The 18016-nt window shown below is 47.9% G+C and overlaps 1 protein-coding gene across 2 annotated transcripts in view; it reads right to left on the reverse strand.

Annotated features, from left to right (window-relative positions):
* Positions 1-5793: 5793 nt before the first annotated feature.
* Positions 5794-18016, reverse strand: part of eipr1 (EARP complex and GARP complex interacting protein 1) — a 49601-nt gene continuing 37378 nt past the window's right edge. For both annotated transcript variants that reach the window (XM_076299652.1, XM_076299653.1), the window contains 3 exons: positions 11498-11665; positions 8199-8366; positions 5794-7362 (listed from right to left, as the gene is read on the reverse strand). In XM_076299652.1, the coding sequence (XP_076155767.1) occupies positions 7188-7362; positions 8199-8366; positions 11498-11665 (511 nt within the window). In that variant the 3' untranslated portion in view covers positions 5794-7187. The remainder of the gene's footprint in view (positions 7363-8198; positions 8367-11497; positions 11666-18016) is intronic.

The following is an 18016-nucleotide window of genomic DNA, read 5'->3' on the forward strand; positions in this document are numbered from 1 at the left end:
TAGGTACAGTATTTATTGTTTGTTAACTAGCCTAGTTCTAATCAGAAAACAAAGCAATGAGGGTACCTATTAGCTTCCATCCTTGTAAGACACACACTTCATTCAAGATATAAAGGGAAGACTAAATAAGGGAACACTTATATGTTATTATCTCTATAAGGTCATTATACTGAGGAGAGAATGATTATATTAATACATGCAATGATGCATTCATTCATACAGTATAATCACCACTTCCTACATATTATGAAGGCAATCACAATGGCAAGTATGGGCAGGATTGGCTCTATATATTCTAATTACTGAAAATGAAAAGACTAACAACAACAATATCTTCAATAAAGCCGCTTCAATTTAGAACCATTTGTTCTAACTCAAAACCTTTCATGCAAAATTATGTCTATTTTTTTTCTCTGCATCATAGCAAAAGCTACCAAACCCAACATGCAGTGTCCAACTCTAGCCCATGGGACTCGTCTCTGGGGCCTGAGTGAGGTTATGTCCAGAGCAAACCTGTATGACAGACACAGCAAGGAGGGGGGGGGGGGCTGTGCCTTAGGAGTAACCATACATCATAGGCCCTTACTTTGCATCCAGATGACATCCCTCGACACAAACATTGATGTCTGGGAGGGTCAAGGGTTCACCGCTCAGTATCACCTGGTAGCCCTGACATGACAGAGCCAGTCCCAATCCCCCGCCGCACCCGCCTTGTGTCCATGTTGGCCTGGCTCACATGTCAGAGCGCAGGAATGTGGGTCAGGGTTCCCAAGCGCCTTGTCCTGTTGGCTTCTGTCGGGCCGGGTGACGCGCGATGGGAGCGGCGGCGGGGGTCGGCGTGGGTCAGCGCGGGACACACAGGGGGCACGGGGCCACAGGAGGACAGCTGCGTCATGTGCATGCGCTGGAGACGCTGGCCACGCTCGAGGGTCGGTCCACGGCCGCTAACGCACCACGGGAGGACTGCCATGACATGCTCAGAGCGCATGCATCATGCTAGGAGTAAGGAATCGTGGCAGAGTGGACGGAAGGCAGGAATGTCCAGGAAAGAGAAATAGCGTTTTGAAGCAGGACATCATATTCACTACATGCACAGCAAACCAAATGACGTTGTAACATTTGAGGAAAGAGTCTGGGTATTGGGAACAGATTCATGCAAATGTCCTCATGATGGACAGATTTGCCGTACAATGAGGGGACCGTCTCAATAGCTTGCATGTGTATGCTGTAGGTCTTTCAAGCATATAGCCCCAAATGCAAATTGCCCTTGATTAGAAGACAAAGGCAAATGATTTGCAACGACACTTTCATATCACACCAACCACACAAGCACCTGGACCCCAAATCCATAATTAAATTCTTAAGAGTTTAATCAGAGGCCTCTTTCCACTTATTCCAGCGGCAGCTCTCTCCCTCTCAATCTCCTCTTGTACTTGTGGAGCATGTCTATGGACATTTCACGGAGACCATGAGAAATGAAAGCAATTACAGCCTTAGAGAGGCAATTATATGTTTCACATGTAGGCCAAGGCAATAAATAATAGCAAATTCACTCGCTTACTTGTTTTGTAATTGAAGAACAATTGAAGTCGAATGGGAAAAAAGGCACGTGTGGCGCATTGATGCCGAGGCCATTGTGTTGTGGCCTCACAGAGACAGTGAGAATACTTATTCCTGACACTGAGCCATGAAGGAATGTGTGTGTGTGTGTGGTAAGCGACGCTTAAAAAGGAGGTGGAAATACAAAATTAAGCAGTCCTTTGTAGGCATTTGTTAGACATCTAAGGAAATAGTGCAAAAAACCTGGAAGCAGTGGCGCGTACGCGTTTAAGTGGTTGTAGAGTGGTCGAGAGAGAGAGAGCGGCACAAATTTAAACCAACAGCTCTGAAAATGTGAGAATGTCTGTGTGTGTGTGTGTGCGAGAGAGAGAGTGTGTGTGTGTGTGTGGCAGGAGCTGAAACAGAGATCTGCTAAACGCAGAATGTGGCGCCACTTTCTTCCCCTCCGTTTTTCCGCTGTGCTTGATGGGCTCGTTTGCGAGCGCTAAAGCACTTTATCTCGGGGACGGCGATGCTAAATAAGCAGCTTATGACAACGGGCCCTGCTCTGTTCGCTGGGGTGTTTGTCACTCTAAGTAGCTATCCATGTTCGCGGCGAGGGGAACATCAAAGGCCTCCGACCACGTCCCAGCTTGTCTGAGGAACCACATCCGCCACCGCCATGCTGAACATGCAGACAGAGATTCCCTTTCAAAAAAAGGACACAAAAAAGCTCCTCCACCACCAAGAGTGAGGAGTGAATGAACTTGCCTGTTGGGGCACATCGTCACTGTCTGGCTGTTTCGCCTTGGCTGCTACCGTGGGAGCAAAATGACACCGGCATATGCTGCGGAAAACAAATAAGAGCGATGAGAGTGCGCCGAGGGTTTGGTGCCGTGGCTGACACCGCCATGTCAAAAACCGCAGCCAAGTAGTCTCACGGCCCCCTGACGCCAAGCCCCGTCAGGTTCAGAGGGAGGAGTGGAGACCGAGCGAGGACGAGCTGGGGCGCTCAGCGGCGGCGCCCACGAGTCTCCAGCTCCCATCCAAACTCGCATCCGCAGCTGATTGTGATCTGCACGGGCTCAGTCTCTCATCAGGTGCTATCAAGGCCTAGGGTAGACTGGAATCGCCTTGTCCACTGCTGTTCAGCAGCGTGAGACGGGGCTGATCTTCAGCTCAAAATTGCTTCTTCAGATTCAGGAATCAGAACAGTCAGAATTATGTAGGATTTGGAGCCATTTTTAGCGCCGGCAGAGAGCAAGGGTCAGACGAAAAGTCCTCTAGGCCATGCCCCCAACCAACAGCATATCCATAACAGAAGAGTAGCATATTCAAGTACATGACATGACATTAAATTTTCATCACATAAATGGCTCAAGAGGGGCCATACTATGAGCCACTCCCGCTTCGGTCACTTCATGCTGAAGTGCTCCGCATTACAGCGGCACTTTACACAAGATCGAACATCATCTAACTTAGGCACACCACCAGACCACCCAACACATTCTTCTGTACATCCACCCAACCAGACAATAACTTGGATTCTGATCATTCATTCTGCGTTACATTTTGCTCATTCTCTAGCTTAATTTTCTGTCTGCCCTCAAAAACTGATGCACATACCTTTCACTTCTAGGGATGGCGCGTTATTTGGTCATGTTAATGAGCGTCTCTTGTAGGTAATAATCACCTGGCTCCCCTGAAGGTTGCCGCTCCGCACAGAGGATATGAATAAATTATTAAATTAAATCTAATTTCATTTATTTCATTTGCCAAGCTGATGAAACCAATTCCTGCACCCCTCTCAAAGGATGTCGCTTGCCTGACCCCCCCAAGGTTTTTTACTTTTTCCGAAGCATTTACATTTAAATTCAGCTAATAAAAATAAGAGCTGTAAAAAATACCGCACAGCCTCTGTTCGAACACGGAGGTGAGAAATGGTGTGAAGGCTAAACTTGGATTAAAAGGTGATGGTGTCACTGCGTTAAAGACCAAGAGATGATAAGAATGTCCCAAGAGAACCATTCAAACACAGAAACTGAGAGAAGTGGAAACTGAATGAGAAGTGGAATGCATTGACTTTTGGAATATTAAATGCCATTGAAAACCACCAAACATTAAAATACTAAAAAGTAAATTTTCTGGGTAATCTCATCAAAAGCATCTCTAATGGTAACAAAATTAAATGGAATAAAAGTTCACATGGCCTGAAACTCCAAAACTTCAATTAGTGTGAGATTCTTTCACCTATGGTAAACTACTACTTCTACCAGCTCTGGAGTCAAAACATGAGCCCCCCATGCATAGATCTCGTCTCGAGATATCCCATGGTGACCCTCTCCCCTGTCCAGCTGAGGGCTTGGCGTTTATAAAAAGAGTCTGTGCATGGGGCACACGAGGGGCACTGGCGTAGCCCCCACTCTGCCCATGGACGCGGCGGGCTGATGGATGTGAGGGAGCAGCAGCGCTGGTGTGTCATGCGCCTGCCACTTGGCAGGAGATATTTAAAGCAGCAGATGCTCGGGGCGCCGCTCTGCTCTCCTCACACTGCCATTCCAACCAGACCGCTTCAGACTGAAGGGCCATTTGCAGCATCTCCAACCCACCACACACACACACACACACACACACACACACACACACACACACACACACACACACACACACACACACACACACACACACACACACACACCGACTATTCACATCTGTTTTACATGCGTCAGCACTATGGTTGCCTCTCCAAGCTATGGTGTGTGAATGCTGAACAACATTCACTCAGCTCTGCAGGTTTGCTCACCAGATCTGCTCTCCTCCAGGCTCACCATCCCTACAACTCAACACTACCCTTAAACGCAGAGAACTGACACAGGTGCGGGTTCTGATAGTTCTGCTTACATACCACCTGGAATAATTATGAATAAATAAAAACACTAGCCCCCAAAAAAGTACTTTTAAACTCCACTTTAAAGAGCATAGCAAATGGCACAAAAATCATAACATTACTAACAAAAAAAATGCTGTATATAGAGAGTGGAGAGAGGAGAGAGTGGGAGGGTGGTCCTCACCTCCCAACCTGCTCCCACCCCAGGCCAGCCCAGCCCAGCCCTAACTCTAGAGGTCTATGTATTTTCCCTCCTTCTCTGCCAGAGAGTGGATCTCTTGGTCAGTCTACTGGTCCTGTCCTCCCCTCCTGCTGCGGTCCATGCACAGCGCGGCCCCCCTGGGCTTCAGGCTGCTGCCTGCGAGTGTGCCGTGTGAGCGCTCACAGGACAGCCCCGGCGCCCGCGCCCGCCCGAGCAGACAGCCAGGCCACTGGAGGAGACCAGGAAGCATGCAGCACGCCACATCATGGCATGGCTGACAGGCCACACACACACACACACACACACACATACTCCCCGGTGGCACACAAGTGACTCACTCAAACAGACTCAGCTGTTACACTCGAGCACACATGTGCACATTCCTTGTCACACACATACTAACACACACACACAAACAAGCACACAGAAAGATGCGTATCCACATGCATGCAGGCGCACGATGTGATGGAGGGCAGAGGAGGAGGACGCCTGCTAGAGAGCGGCACTCCATCTGGGGGAGAGGATAGAGGTGTCCAGGGTCCTGTCCCCGGGGCAGCCAACCCCTCTGAACCCACTCCTCACATCAATAATGCCTGCGCCGTGTGCCATGCAAGCCTAAGGATGGAGCTGAGGCATTATGCATTCAGCAGAGCCGCGCTACTCAGAGGCTGCCCCCCACCCCCCTCCCTCCCGAGGTGAGGGACCGTACCATGGACCTCCTTCACCGCGGGGACCCGCCGGGGTCAAGCTGCAATTACACCTCCCCATCACTGGGGGCTGCTCTAATGAACACTCCACAGGCACTCCACCTCTCAGGGCGGGGGGAGAGGCTCGCTTCTCCAAGGAACAGAGATGGAGGAGGTGAAGTTCTAAAACCCTCAGATCACGTGCTCTACAGTTCTTACAGCTGAAGCTCACAATATTTACCTCAGTGCCTGTGGGCTCTGCATCTCATGTGTGGACTTTGCTTACATGAATACATGCGGTTATTCGTATTACCAATTTATGTAATTATATAAAAGTAACAACTTGATGATTGGTAGTATAAGAAGGGCAAAAATGTTCTATAAACAAAAGCTATTGTTATATTTGCCAAACTATTTACCGTAATCCACAGTAAGACTATATTGATTGATCTATTTGATGGGATGAAAAACAAACCACATTAAAAAGACAAAGCATTTATTTTGAGACTTAATAGCTTCATATTAATTTAATATTTTATTTGGAATGTACACATAATTAGTTGCCATTTTGGGCTTCATTGGTAACATTTCATGTCCATATAGAAATATACAGCATTATGGGGCTCCAATCATATATCTGACTGCGCATGTTGTTGGTATGCCATACATACATTCAGTTCTGAATAAAATAATAAAGCCATCTCTGCCTGACACATAGCAAGAATGTGCTTCTCACCGCTTTCTGAGTGATACCTGACCCATGACTTGAGGTACTGTAAGACGGTGTACTTTTGATATCCCTATTCATGAGCTCGATGTGTTTATGTGTTTCGGGGGGTAGAAAAGACAGAGGCTCTACACTGAACATGTATAATTTATGTGGGGCTGGGTATGGGCTTATGTGTACACATTATAGGCTTTCAGGTGCTTTTTTCTGTTGGCTTTTGAAGTCAGCCCCACCAGCACACGCAGCCCTTGTGAGGAGAGTTAATAGAGAGAAGCAGGGAGGCCAGTGAGGCTAACGCTAGCTTGATGTCAGAAAAAGGGTAGGGAGGTGTGTATGTGTGTGTGTGTGTGTGTGTGGTGGGAGGTATGATGGAGGCCCCTGGCGGGCTGGTAGTGCTTTCTCCATGGTTGGGTTTTGTTCTCAGCAGTGGGGCTCTGGTGGTGCGTTGCAGGGGCCTCGGGCTGATGTGTGTGTGTGTGTGTGTGTGTGTGTGTGTATGTGTGTGTATGTGTGTAAAAGGCATCAGGGTGCGTTCAGGTTCAGAGCATATATAGGGACTTTCAAAGACAGGCACGGTCCACCCAGCCTGTCCAGCCCTGCACCCCTCCCCCCCCCAGTCTCACACCCTCTCTGTACTGCTCTTCAAACAGCCTCCCGGGCAACACAGGCGGCTGCGCCAAAGCTGCTTTAATTGGTGCTGTTAATAATGTCTTTGTGTGTGTGTGTGTGTGTGTGTATGTGTGTGTGTGTGTGTGTGTGTGTGTGTGTGTGTGTGTGTGTGTGTGTGTGTGTGTATGGCTCTCCCTCTGTTCTCCTCCTTTCCCTCTCCCTCACTACAACACTCTTCCATCTTCTTTGTCTCGGTTGTCTTTCTAGTCTGCAGTGTTTTTCTGTCGCAGAGACATACCCTCCATCCCTCCCTCCCACTTAAACAAACTCATTTGCTCTTCATCTTTTACTCTTACTCCCATCTCCCTCTCTCTCTCCCTCCCTCTCTCTCCCTCTTTCTCTTACCCCATCTCCCTCTCTCTCTCCCTCCCTCTCTCACTCCCTCTCTCTCTCCCTCCCTCTCTCTCTCCTCATCTCCTTCTCTCTCTCTCCGCCCCCCCGCTCTCTCTTTCTCTCTCCCCCTCTCCCTCTCTCCCATTACAGCAGGATGCGGTACTTGAGGGCCCGGGGGACCCTGTTGATGACCAGGCGTCCGTCGTAGCTGAGCGAGGCGAAGAGCCAGGGGTCGGCGGACGACCACTCCAGCGCGTACACGCTGTCCTCATGCTCCTCATATGTGGCAATGATGCTGTCCTGTAGCGGCTCCCTGCTCCTGTCAAAACCACACACACACACACACACACACACACACACACACACCAAAAAACACACACACACACACACACACACACGCACGCACACACACACACACACACACGCATACACACAGAAAACACACACACACACTATAACAACCCCTGACTGTCAATCACCCGCTGTCGCTTGGCAACGTCCTTTCTGTACTTAGGGGCTTGTTTGTGAGTTTGGACTCACTGGCCAGCTGGGACACACACACACACACACACACACACACACAAAAACAATCACACACACACACACAAACAATCACTCACACACACACACTGCTGTTCGGTCGGTCGGTCACCGTACCGCAGGTGTCTTGGGGGGGGGGGGGGTGCTGTATGCAGGAGCTGTATGTCTAGAGGCTTTGGAGGGGTGCCACAGTCACAGCTGTTCCCTGCTCCTGCCACCCTACACAGGACTGGTGTGAAAATGTGTTCTTGCTGCAGCTCATTAACAAACACTAGCAGCAGCAACAGTGAACGAGTGCAGGAGGAGTGCTGGGAGAGGGGAAGACACACAGATAGGCAGGCAGAACAGATGCAGAGAGAGAGAGTGAGGGTGGAATAGAGAGTGCAAGAAATAGAGAAAAAGTCAAAAAAGTAAGGGAAAGAAAGAGAGAAAAAGAAAGGTGGACAGTGAGACGGAGGGATGTGGACAAGGGAATGGTAATGTGAGAAAGAAAAAACAGACAGAGTACCACACTGTGTGAGATGGAGAGAATGCAGGACAGAAGAGAGAAGAGAGAGAGGTAGAGGAGTGCGACAGGGCCAGAAGGACGACAGGAGAGAGCTTGGTCCAGCATACTTTTCCTCCTGGTGGCCGTCCTCGCCGTCGCTGAGGTCATCGTCGTCCACCAGGTGGCCGAAGGGCTCGGAGGAGATGGACACCATGTTGGACAGGATGACCCGGCTGTCGCTGCTGCCCGTCAGTAGCAGCTGGTCGTGGGAGTGGTTGTACCTGACGCTCCACACCCTGCAGGGAGAACGACAGAGAGAGTGAGAATGAGAGAGAGAGAAAGAAAGAGATTGAGAGAGAGAGAGAAAGAAAGAGAGGAAGAGAGCGAGAGAGCGAAAGAAAGAGGGAGAGAGTGAGAGAGAGAGAAAGAAAGAAAGAGAGGAGGAGAGAGAGAGAGAGAGAGAGAGAGAGAGAGAGAAGGGGACAGATGGAGGAGTCTAGTCGGTCACTATCCTCTGCGTCTCCACTGCGGCTGGATCTCCACGTCAGATTGTTTTGGGAAGACGGAGACGATGATGCCCCCCCGTCGTCTCTAAATCAGATGTCTGCCTCCACTGTCCGTCTCTGTCAGTCACCTGGACGATGCCAGGTGGTTCTTAGTAGCCCCAATTTCCATCTGTCTCTCTCTATGCACCTCTCCCTTGCACCTCTCCCTTGCACCTCTCTCTATGCACCTCTCTCTTTCTCTCCACAATTCCCCCTCTACTTCTCCATCGCTCTCAGTCAGCCTCTCTATTGTTCAAAGCTTACCTCCTTCACCCTCTCTCTCTCTTTCTGCAATCCCCACCATCCTTTCCCACTCAACCTCTCTCCTTCCTCTGTGGATTTTGCATTTCTGCCCCCCCCCCCCCTCCTCCACCCTGTCTCCATCTCTTGTGGCCCTGGGCAGAGAGGATCGCTGCTCCTTACTGAAGGGGTGTGCGGGGAGGAGGGGGGGGATTGGAGGTGGATAACCGGGGCTGTCGACAGAAAATCTGGCTCAGTCAACCCTTTCCCTCGGCTCGGCTAATCTGCTTCACTCCCAAAAATATTCCCTAATACCCCTCGCCCTGCGGCTCAACCCGGCAGCCCAGCCCTCTCTGCCCTGCCTGCATGCCTGAGTGGGGGGGGGGGGAGGGGTCCTGTTGTGGCTTTGTAATTTCCTATCTAAATAGGATCAAATCTTCTTTGCTATTGATATGTTTTTTTTTTAACCCAATCTCGCTCTGTGATAGCATCCTGTGTCTGATGCGTTATCGTGCCGTGATTGGTGTGTGTGTGTGTGTGCGCGCCTGTCTGTGTGTATGTGTGTGTGAGCATGTGTGCATGTGTGTGTCCGTGCGTGTGTGAGAGAGAAAGATTATGTCTCTCTCCCTCTCTCTCTCTGTGTGTGTGTGAGTGTGAAAGAGTGAGAGAGAGAGTTTGAGAGTGTGCTCTTGGGCGCTAGAGAGGCTGTGTTTTGCACTTTAAACAATATGATTGTGTATTCTGCTCACACACTCGTACACAAATATGAAAACACGCGGATAAGGGTGCACACACACACATAAACACACACACACACACACACCTCTTTAGGCTGGCATGGAACACAGCATAACTACAAACCCATCCGCAGGCATACTGCGGCACACCAGAGCTGCATTTACAAAGAACATGTGCATGGAACACTAATTGGGATGTGCACACACACACTGCCGTAACACAAAAACACACACACACATGCAAGCTCAGACACACTGAGAAGTATCTACATGCTTAGAAAAATAAATATGTACAAACACACACTCAGCATCAGAGCAGAGATTCTCACATACACAGACACACACACACACACACACACACACACACACACACACACACACACACACACACACACACAGACTCACACACAGACTCACACACAGACTCACACACACACACACACAGAAAAAGCAGAGAGAGAAAAGCAGGCTTTGAATTTGATGTCTGGTTTAAGAGGGAGGATCAGAGAGAGCTCTCTGACACTCAAACCAGACAGGCATACATGCTCTGTGTGTGTGTGTGTGTGTGTGTGTGTGTGTGTGTGTGTGTGTGTGTGCGCGTGAGCGAGAGGGGTAGAATTCCTATGTGCTCCTCTCTGATGGAGGGCATGGCTGTGAGCAGTGTGGCTGCCACAGAGGAGAGCTGGACATATGCTCGCATGCCAGCACGGTCATTATGGATGTGTCCACACGTGCACCGCATCCCTAACACAGAAACACTCACATGCATTTATGAGCATATGTGTCAGCTCCAATAAGTATAAATCTGTGTGCTGGTGTGCACGCATGCGTATGCGCGCGTGTGTGGGCGCGCGCGTGTGTGTGTGTTGGAGTGTGAACACACATACTGTATGTGCATATGCATTGACTTTAAAACTAGATCATTATAAGTTTATATCATAATAGAAATGGATTTGCCTTTTTCTGTTTAATAAAGGAACCAAGTACAGCACATGTTTAAGCTTGTTTAAGTTAGGGCTCCTGCATATATAACAATTATTTACATGTAAGCTTGGCCATCATCGAACATCATCTGTCACATGGCAATGACAACAATGGAGCTATGGTGTCTGACACCTTGTGCTAATCACCATGCTACAGTGTTAACTTCATGAGTGGCTTTTGACATGGCTATCACTGACTATAATGAATCTGGCCCAATGCATTTTTACTGACAGCATGTTAGCATCTTAATGAATTGTGCTCAGTCCACTAAATGCCCCCTATCATTATATTAGGTTCAATTGGTGACACAGGCAACAATGTCTCACCATTTCTTTCCAAACTAGTAAAAGGAGGTATCAGCAATTTAAATCCCCCAAACTGTTTCCAGGCTGTTTCATTTCTGGCAAACCCTTATAATATGGCAGCTATCAACACAGTATATGATGAATGCTGCAATCAATAATCAAAAACTGGCATTTTCCCTTTTTGAAACTTTACTTTTTGAAAACCATCAGCAATTCACATCCTAAAACGAATCGCTCATCTCATTGGTCTTAAGTTTATATTACGGGCAGCCGTGGCCTACTGGTTAGCACTTCGGACCTGTAACTGGAGGGTTGCCGGTTCGAACCCCGACCAGTAGGCACGGCTGAAGTGCCCTTGAGCAAGGCACCTAACCCCTCACTGCTCCCCGAGCGCCGCTGTTGATGCAGGCAGCTCACTGCGCCGGGATTAGTGTGTGCTTCACCTCACTGTGTGTTCACTGTGTGCTGAGTGTGTTTCACTAATTCACGGATTGGGATAAATGCAGAGACCAAATTTCCCTCACGGGATTAAAAGAGTATATATACTTATACTTATGTACGAGTGTATAGATTTGTGGGTACATATAGAGTGTGTGTGTGCGTGTGTGTGTCTCACCAGTGAGAGTGCTCTTCCAGGCTCTTCACTGGTTCGTTGACATTCCTCACGTCCCAGAACTTGACCTTACAGTCGTCCCCACAGCTGGCTAGATAGTACTGCTTGTTGGGATTGAAGTCCAGGTCTCGCACCAGCTGCCCGTGGGCATTCTCAATACAGTAGATCTGACTGGACGTGTGAGAGAGCAAGAGAGACACACATCAGACACACAGCGGAACACAGAAGGACAAAAAGCAAAACGGGAGAAAAAAAGGAGGACAGAAGGAAGAAAAGGAATACAGAGGGAAAAAATATCTACAATGCTGATCTCGTAAATCTGGGCCGGCTCGCACTTCTGGCAGTCAAGGCCAGACTCCATCTGAAATCAAATAAAAACCTGACAAGCCATAAAGAACCCCGGGCTCACACCACGCAAGGTGATGACTTGCCATGAAGCGTTAAGCGTTTGGGTCGCCGTTTGTGTTTCATGACCCCCCCCCCTGCTCTCTTTTCCTCCCATTTGAATGAACAGACAGTACGCCGTGCTCTAAGCTCCAGGATCCACCTCCTGAGGTCCGTAGCTGGCTCTCCCTGCAGAGGATCATGGGAGATCTTGTCAGATTTCCTCGCCATCTCCCCCCCCCTTCACGGGCTATCTGGCGGCCCGTGGATCTTATTATGCAATTACCACGCTAATTAAAAATCTCATTAAAACTGGAGGTGAAAAAAATTGACCTAAGGGGGGTAACTGGGCTTCAATTAGGTCAAGCTTAGAGTCTATATCCTCACAGATTTCCTCATGACTGGAGCTGGAAGGGTGTGAAGAGTCTAGATCTCTGTGCCGCCACGACGCTAATAAGTGGATATTACCAAATCAACAGAGAGGGAGAAATGAAAAGCTTGCTGTAATAAAATGCATATGTGTTTCACCCCCTCTCGCCTTGTCCAGGGTTGAACATCCTAAGTGGCCTTTTTGTTGAGAAAGCTCTAACCGTGGTGCCTTGTCTTCGCTGAAGCAGCAGGAACAAAAACAAACGGGTAAACAAAAATCGTCTGCGTCTAGCGAGTCAGGGCCACAGAGGCTACTGGATGGAGCGTGGACACGGTGAGACGTCCTTCCTTGACTGACTCCGAGGTAACCACAGCGACCTCTGACCAGGGTGGGGGGTGTGGGGGTGAGGGGGGGTGAGGAGGAGGTGTAAACTAGTGCCTGCTCGTCTTAGCGAGAGGGGACGTGCGGCAGGGCCGAGGAAATGGAGCAGGAAATTGGGTTAGTCTCGCCGCGCTTCCGAGCCCCTCCATCCTTGCAAATCTGAAATTGGGATCCGATCAGGCAAAGCCCGGCAGAGGCAGTGACGAGCTCGCCAACGTGAAGAGGATTAGGCCCTTCTCTCTCTCTCTCTCCATCCCTCTCTCTCTCTCTCTCTATCCCTCACTCTCCCACCCTCTCTCCTCTCCCGCCCCCTAAAGCCGCTGGACAGGACCAAACCCAATCTAAAGCCACCTACCGCATACCCCACAGGCAACAAAAGTCATTACACACCCCCGCAAATGCGCACACGCACACACACACACTCACACACACACATAGAGGACACCCCCACACACGTGTGCACACGCGCACACACACACACACAAACAGGCCGAGTGATAAATCGCTGTGTGATGGGGACAGACTGGATCTCTGGGAAGGGGTGCTTGGAAGCAGGGTGGGGTGGGGTGTAGGGGTAGAGAGAGAGAGAGAGAGCGAGCGAGAGAGAGAATCACACACACTGACAAGCCTCTGTTTCCATGGCAACCACTGGCCCCCTGAAATCATTTCTCTTATCAAAATTAGGCTGAGGCTGGGAGGGTGAGCAGGTTAGCATGGGCCGCAGAGCGCAGCTGTGTGTGTGTGAGTGGCAATCGGGATCTGCAGGACTGTCTCATCAAATGAGTCTATTTACACAACATGGCACCTCTGGAAGTCAAATAATGCACGGATAATTCACTGAGAGTAAAAGCATAAAAGTTAGGATCTACTGGCAGTGAAGTTGAGGAAAGAGACAAACATATGTGCCCTATAAATGCAAGGTTTCATTCACAGTATCATGGGCCCAGCGCTATCTCTAGGGGAATATTTGTTTAAAAAGGTCATGGGAAATCTTGTTGACGGCCTTGAAAGTTCAAGGTTTGATTGAACATTTCCAGACACTTCCACCTCAAAGCTATATTCGTCTACCTCTGTAAAACAGATGGTGATTCAACTCAGCCTATGGCAGGCAGGGACTTAATGCCTCGGTGTGCAGAGTGTCAAAGGGACTACGTCTCTGACATACACTTAAAGACAAGGCATTAAAACCGGAAGCCATTTTGGTTAAAAAAACAAAGCCAAGAAAGAGCTAATATGGCTGTAATCAATCATATTCACTTCCCATTTAGACTGAGAGAAACTGCCAACTGCGTAAAATTTATTGAAATCTATTCAAGCTGAATATTGTACAGTAAATCATATGCAGTAATGCACTTCACTTTTGGGCTCTTCTAAACTTCGGTTACAAAACCCTACATTAAAGTAGAATCGTATTCAAATGTTCCTGGAGGATAGCAAGCTGTACAACAACAAGGGCTTGGCAGTATCAGAACATAACAAATGAAACATTCCATCATTATTATTGTTCATCTGAGTAGGAGAATATGCTAGACCCATCCAAAGCGGTTCTGCTACGACGTAGACACGCTTCCTGCAGTAGGGCGTCTGCGCCTCCCCTCCCTATATTTGGTCTGGGCAGGGTTTTGTTCTCCGCGCGGCAGGGGATCATCACGCTGGCACTTAGTTTGGGAAATCAGTGTGATACTTGAAAGACCTCGCCATCTTCCCTGATTTCTGTTTTATGTAGATTTAGACATCTTACTAACAAATGAGTCTCTTTGGATTACATGCCAGCAATAACACAAAGTTACAGAGTGCTCTGCAGCAGCCTGTGTGTAAAAGTCCAAACTGGCTGCCATGGCGTATGAGTGGTATGTCGTGGTCTGCACAGCCCCTCCACCGAGTGGTCACCGCAACCAGACAGCGAGACAGACAGACAGACAGACAGACAGACTTCTCATTTCTCTTTTCTGAAAGCATGGCACAGTGTGTGCTATGGCAGCTGGTTTGAAAGAGCGTGCAGAGATTTTGGCTGAGGGAGTGTATGTGTACGTGACAAATATGAGTGTGTGTATGAGACAGCGTGTGTGTGTGTTTAAGGACACACTCGCCTTCGCTGCACTGATTGCTTTGAGTAGTGCTGTTGAGTAGTGACTGCTGTGCGAGACCATTCCCAGTGACATGGGTGGCCAGCCTCTGACCAGCACCGCATCACACACACTAAAGAAAATGGCTGTGCGTGCTCACACACACACACACACACACACACACACACACACGCTGATCCACTCTTAAGCACATGGGAGCACTGCCAATGTGCTAAACTGGAGGACTCTGGAGAGAACCTTCCGTTGACCATAGAAACTCAGGAAGACACACAAGGATTGGGGAGATGAAAATATGAGGGCATGAAATATGTAATGGCATGTAAAGGGGATTGAAAACAATTGTGGATGATTTGAGGATTGACTTTGCTGGATTTGTGCATTAGTTAGGCCTAAAATGCAGTACCATACATTCTAAATCACAATGGTAGAAAATGCAATCAGATAAAATAAATAAAAGCTGGACTTTTTCACGTTTTAATAGAAATGTTGCTTAAAGGAGAATTCCGGTGTGATATTGACCTAAAATGTGTTGAAACATTAGCCTAGAAATCTAGACGCACCCTAGCGGCGGCAAATTAATTTGCTCAGCCTGTACGTCTAGTATCGAACCATAGGAATTTCTATTGGCTTAACACCGTGGATGTTCTCCAATCACAGCGCTCTATTTCGTTAGAGAGTCTTAAGGCGGGCTTAACAGGATAACGACAGTCCTGTGACGGTGAACAACAAGGAAGGTGGCTATGGCGATCGAAGAGCGGTTGTTTGAATCGGCGTTGGCGTCAACTTTGGAGGAGTTGGACTTGTGCTTTTCTTTGAAAGTTGAGCAACACAATGCACTTAAGTCATTCCTTTCTAAGAAGGATGTGTTTGCCGTTTTGCCTACCGGATACGGATATGGTCGTAGCGCTGGCCTATTGCATGCCTAGGCAGTTTGAAAGACAATTCTCTGCCCGCTCTTGGATTAAGCGAGGTGAATGATTCGATGCCAGACTATACATCTCAATGATATAGGATGGCCCCGCCAGGCTATTGAAACATGATACCGAGTGTGAACGTATGTCTCATAGCCCATAGTCCCCTGCACTCCGAAATCTGGCGCTAGTTAGCCGATGCTAGCCACAGCTTTTTCAATGGGGGTGCCTCGGGCATTGGCCTAGCCATGCAAATAAATCACTGTTTTACACCATTTACGAGGCTCAACGTATCTCCACACTTCAATCGTAGACTTCGAGGGCCCTGACATTTAAAACAAGACATTGAGAACTTTGAAAAAGCACTGGTAGTTTACCTACAAGACGATTTATACAGACAGTATCTTCACAAAGTTTAGCGTTTGCAGCCATCTTGAATTTAGTCACGATAAGTCGAGCAACGAGTAAGAATGAACATGTATGATAAGGGATCAGATTCCAAAAATAATTCCGTGGAAATGCATGTATTCCAGTTGCTGCTACTGGAAGCATATACCGGTACTGACCAATGATTTCAGAGCAGCCGCGTAGCCTTCAAGAATCTTCTACTTCTTCAGAGTGGGAGATGAATAAATGGGCATTAAATAAATAAATTTGGGCAACTCAAGCAAGCAGTAAAGCGAATAAACAGATATACTCCAATTCTGCGTGGAAATATTTAATTTAATGTATTATTTTCGGCAAGTACATTTTAAACTGCTACAACACAATTCCCTGATATTCCATGACTTTGTCCCAAAAATGATAAAATTCCCTGACTTTCCATGTCTGGAATAGACTTTCCAAAATTCCATGATATTCCAGAAATTCCATGAATCGTGGGAACCCTGTAGTGTTGTTTGTTGAGACTATAAGGAATGTGGGCATTCCCACAATGCAAATATTCTTTGCTTTGAGCCACTACTGTACTTCAGTATATAATGCTGGCCCAGCATTCTCTTGTAAAATTCATCAATTCCTCAATGATGTCAACCCATCCAGGCCTGGAGGCATCAAAGGCCCAAACCAGGATGCTCCCTCCACCAAGCTTCAAAGAACAGAGGATGGACCGCAACTCTACTGGGAGAATATACTGTGGACAAATAAGATCAAAGTTGGATGCTTTGGCAGGAACACGAAGAGGTATATTTCGGGGAAAAACACTGCAAACCCATACCATAATCCCTGAGATGAACATGGACATGATAACCCAGGAGTAATTCTCAAACAGAATCGTTTTAACACAAGAAAACGTCATGGACTTTGACATTTAAAGAAAACATTCCAGGCCTTTGACATTTAACAAAACATTCCAGGAATGAACCTGAAACATACAAAAATGAGGAAACCTCTGAGAGTCCAGATAATACATGATATTTTGATATCAGCATGAGATACTGGATGTCAAAGCATTCAGGAACTGTGTAAGGTTTTGGACTGACTGGGTTCGTGCATGGATGATGTCTTGCTGTGACTTTAAGGGAGCCTGGCCAGTGCTGTTTGGACTGGCACCACTGACCGATGGTACTGAGGGTGAGAGCAGCCACGTGGCCAACCGGCCGGCTGTCTGCGGGTACAGTCAAGCATGAGAAGGCGGCACTCACACACAGCTGGTGTGCCAACTGGGTAGCCAGACAGAGAAACAGTTCGGCGTGTGCCCTTGCCCTTGCCTGATTCTCTGACCCTCCTACTCCCCCACCTCCACACATAGAAACACAACCTGTGTTCAAGTGTGCGTGTGTGTGAGTGTGCATGTGTGTGGTGCCCATATGGGATTTTCTATTGGACATTCACACACACACACACACACACACACACACACACACACACACACACACACACACACACACACACACACACACACACACACACACACACACACACACACACACACACACACACACACACACACACACACACACACACACACACACACACACGAATAAAAACAGCAAATAGAGTAAAGAAACTGAACAAAATGTACCGTGTGTGTACAAAATGATCCCTCTGTGTGCGAGAGGGTTCCTACTGTATACACCAACCTGACCACAGCTACAGATTCTTCAAAAAGATAGCAGTGCATAATTTGTCTGCCACTGATGTTTGTCAATTTGTGATAGCTTCCAATTGGATTGGTCATTGGGGTCCATGCAGCTTATGTAAAGTGACCATTCACATAGGCATTTATTGGCTGTTGGATAGTGATTGACTGTTGGTTGTAGTTGGCTTAGTTGTAGCCAACTAAATTTCTTCAACAATTTAGCTTAAGATGTTGTTGAGATATTAAAATATGCCAACTGAAGTGCCCCCTATAGACAGAATTTCACACAATTTGTTTTGTGTCAAAAAC

Source organism: Alosa pseudoharengus, unplaced genomic scaffold (genome assembly GCF_046254945.1).
Source record: "Alosa pseudoharengus isolate Yale_2024_CS ecotype anadromous, Long Island Sound unplaced genomic scaffold, YU_APseudo_1.1 YU_APseudo_1.1_scf_22, whole genome shotgun sequence".
Lineage (NCBI taxonomy): Eukaryota > Metazoa > Chordata > Actinopteri > Clupeiformes > Clupeidae > Alosa > Alosa pseudoharengus.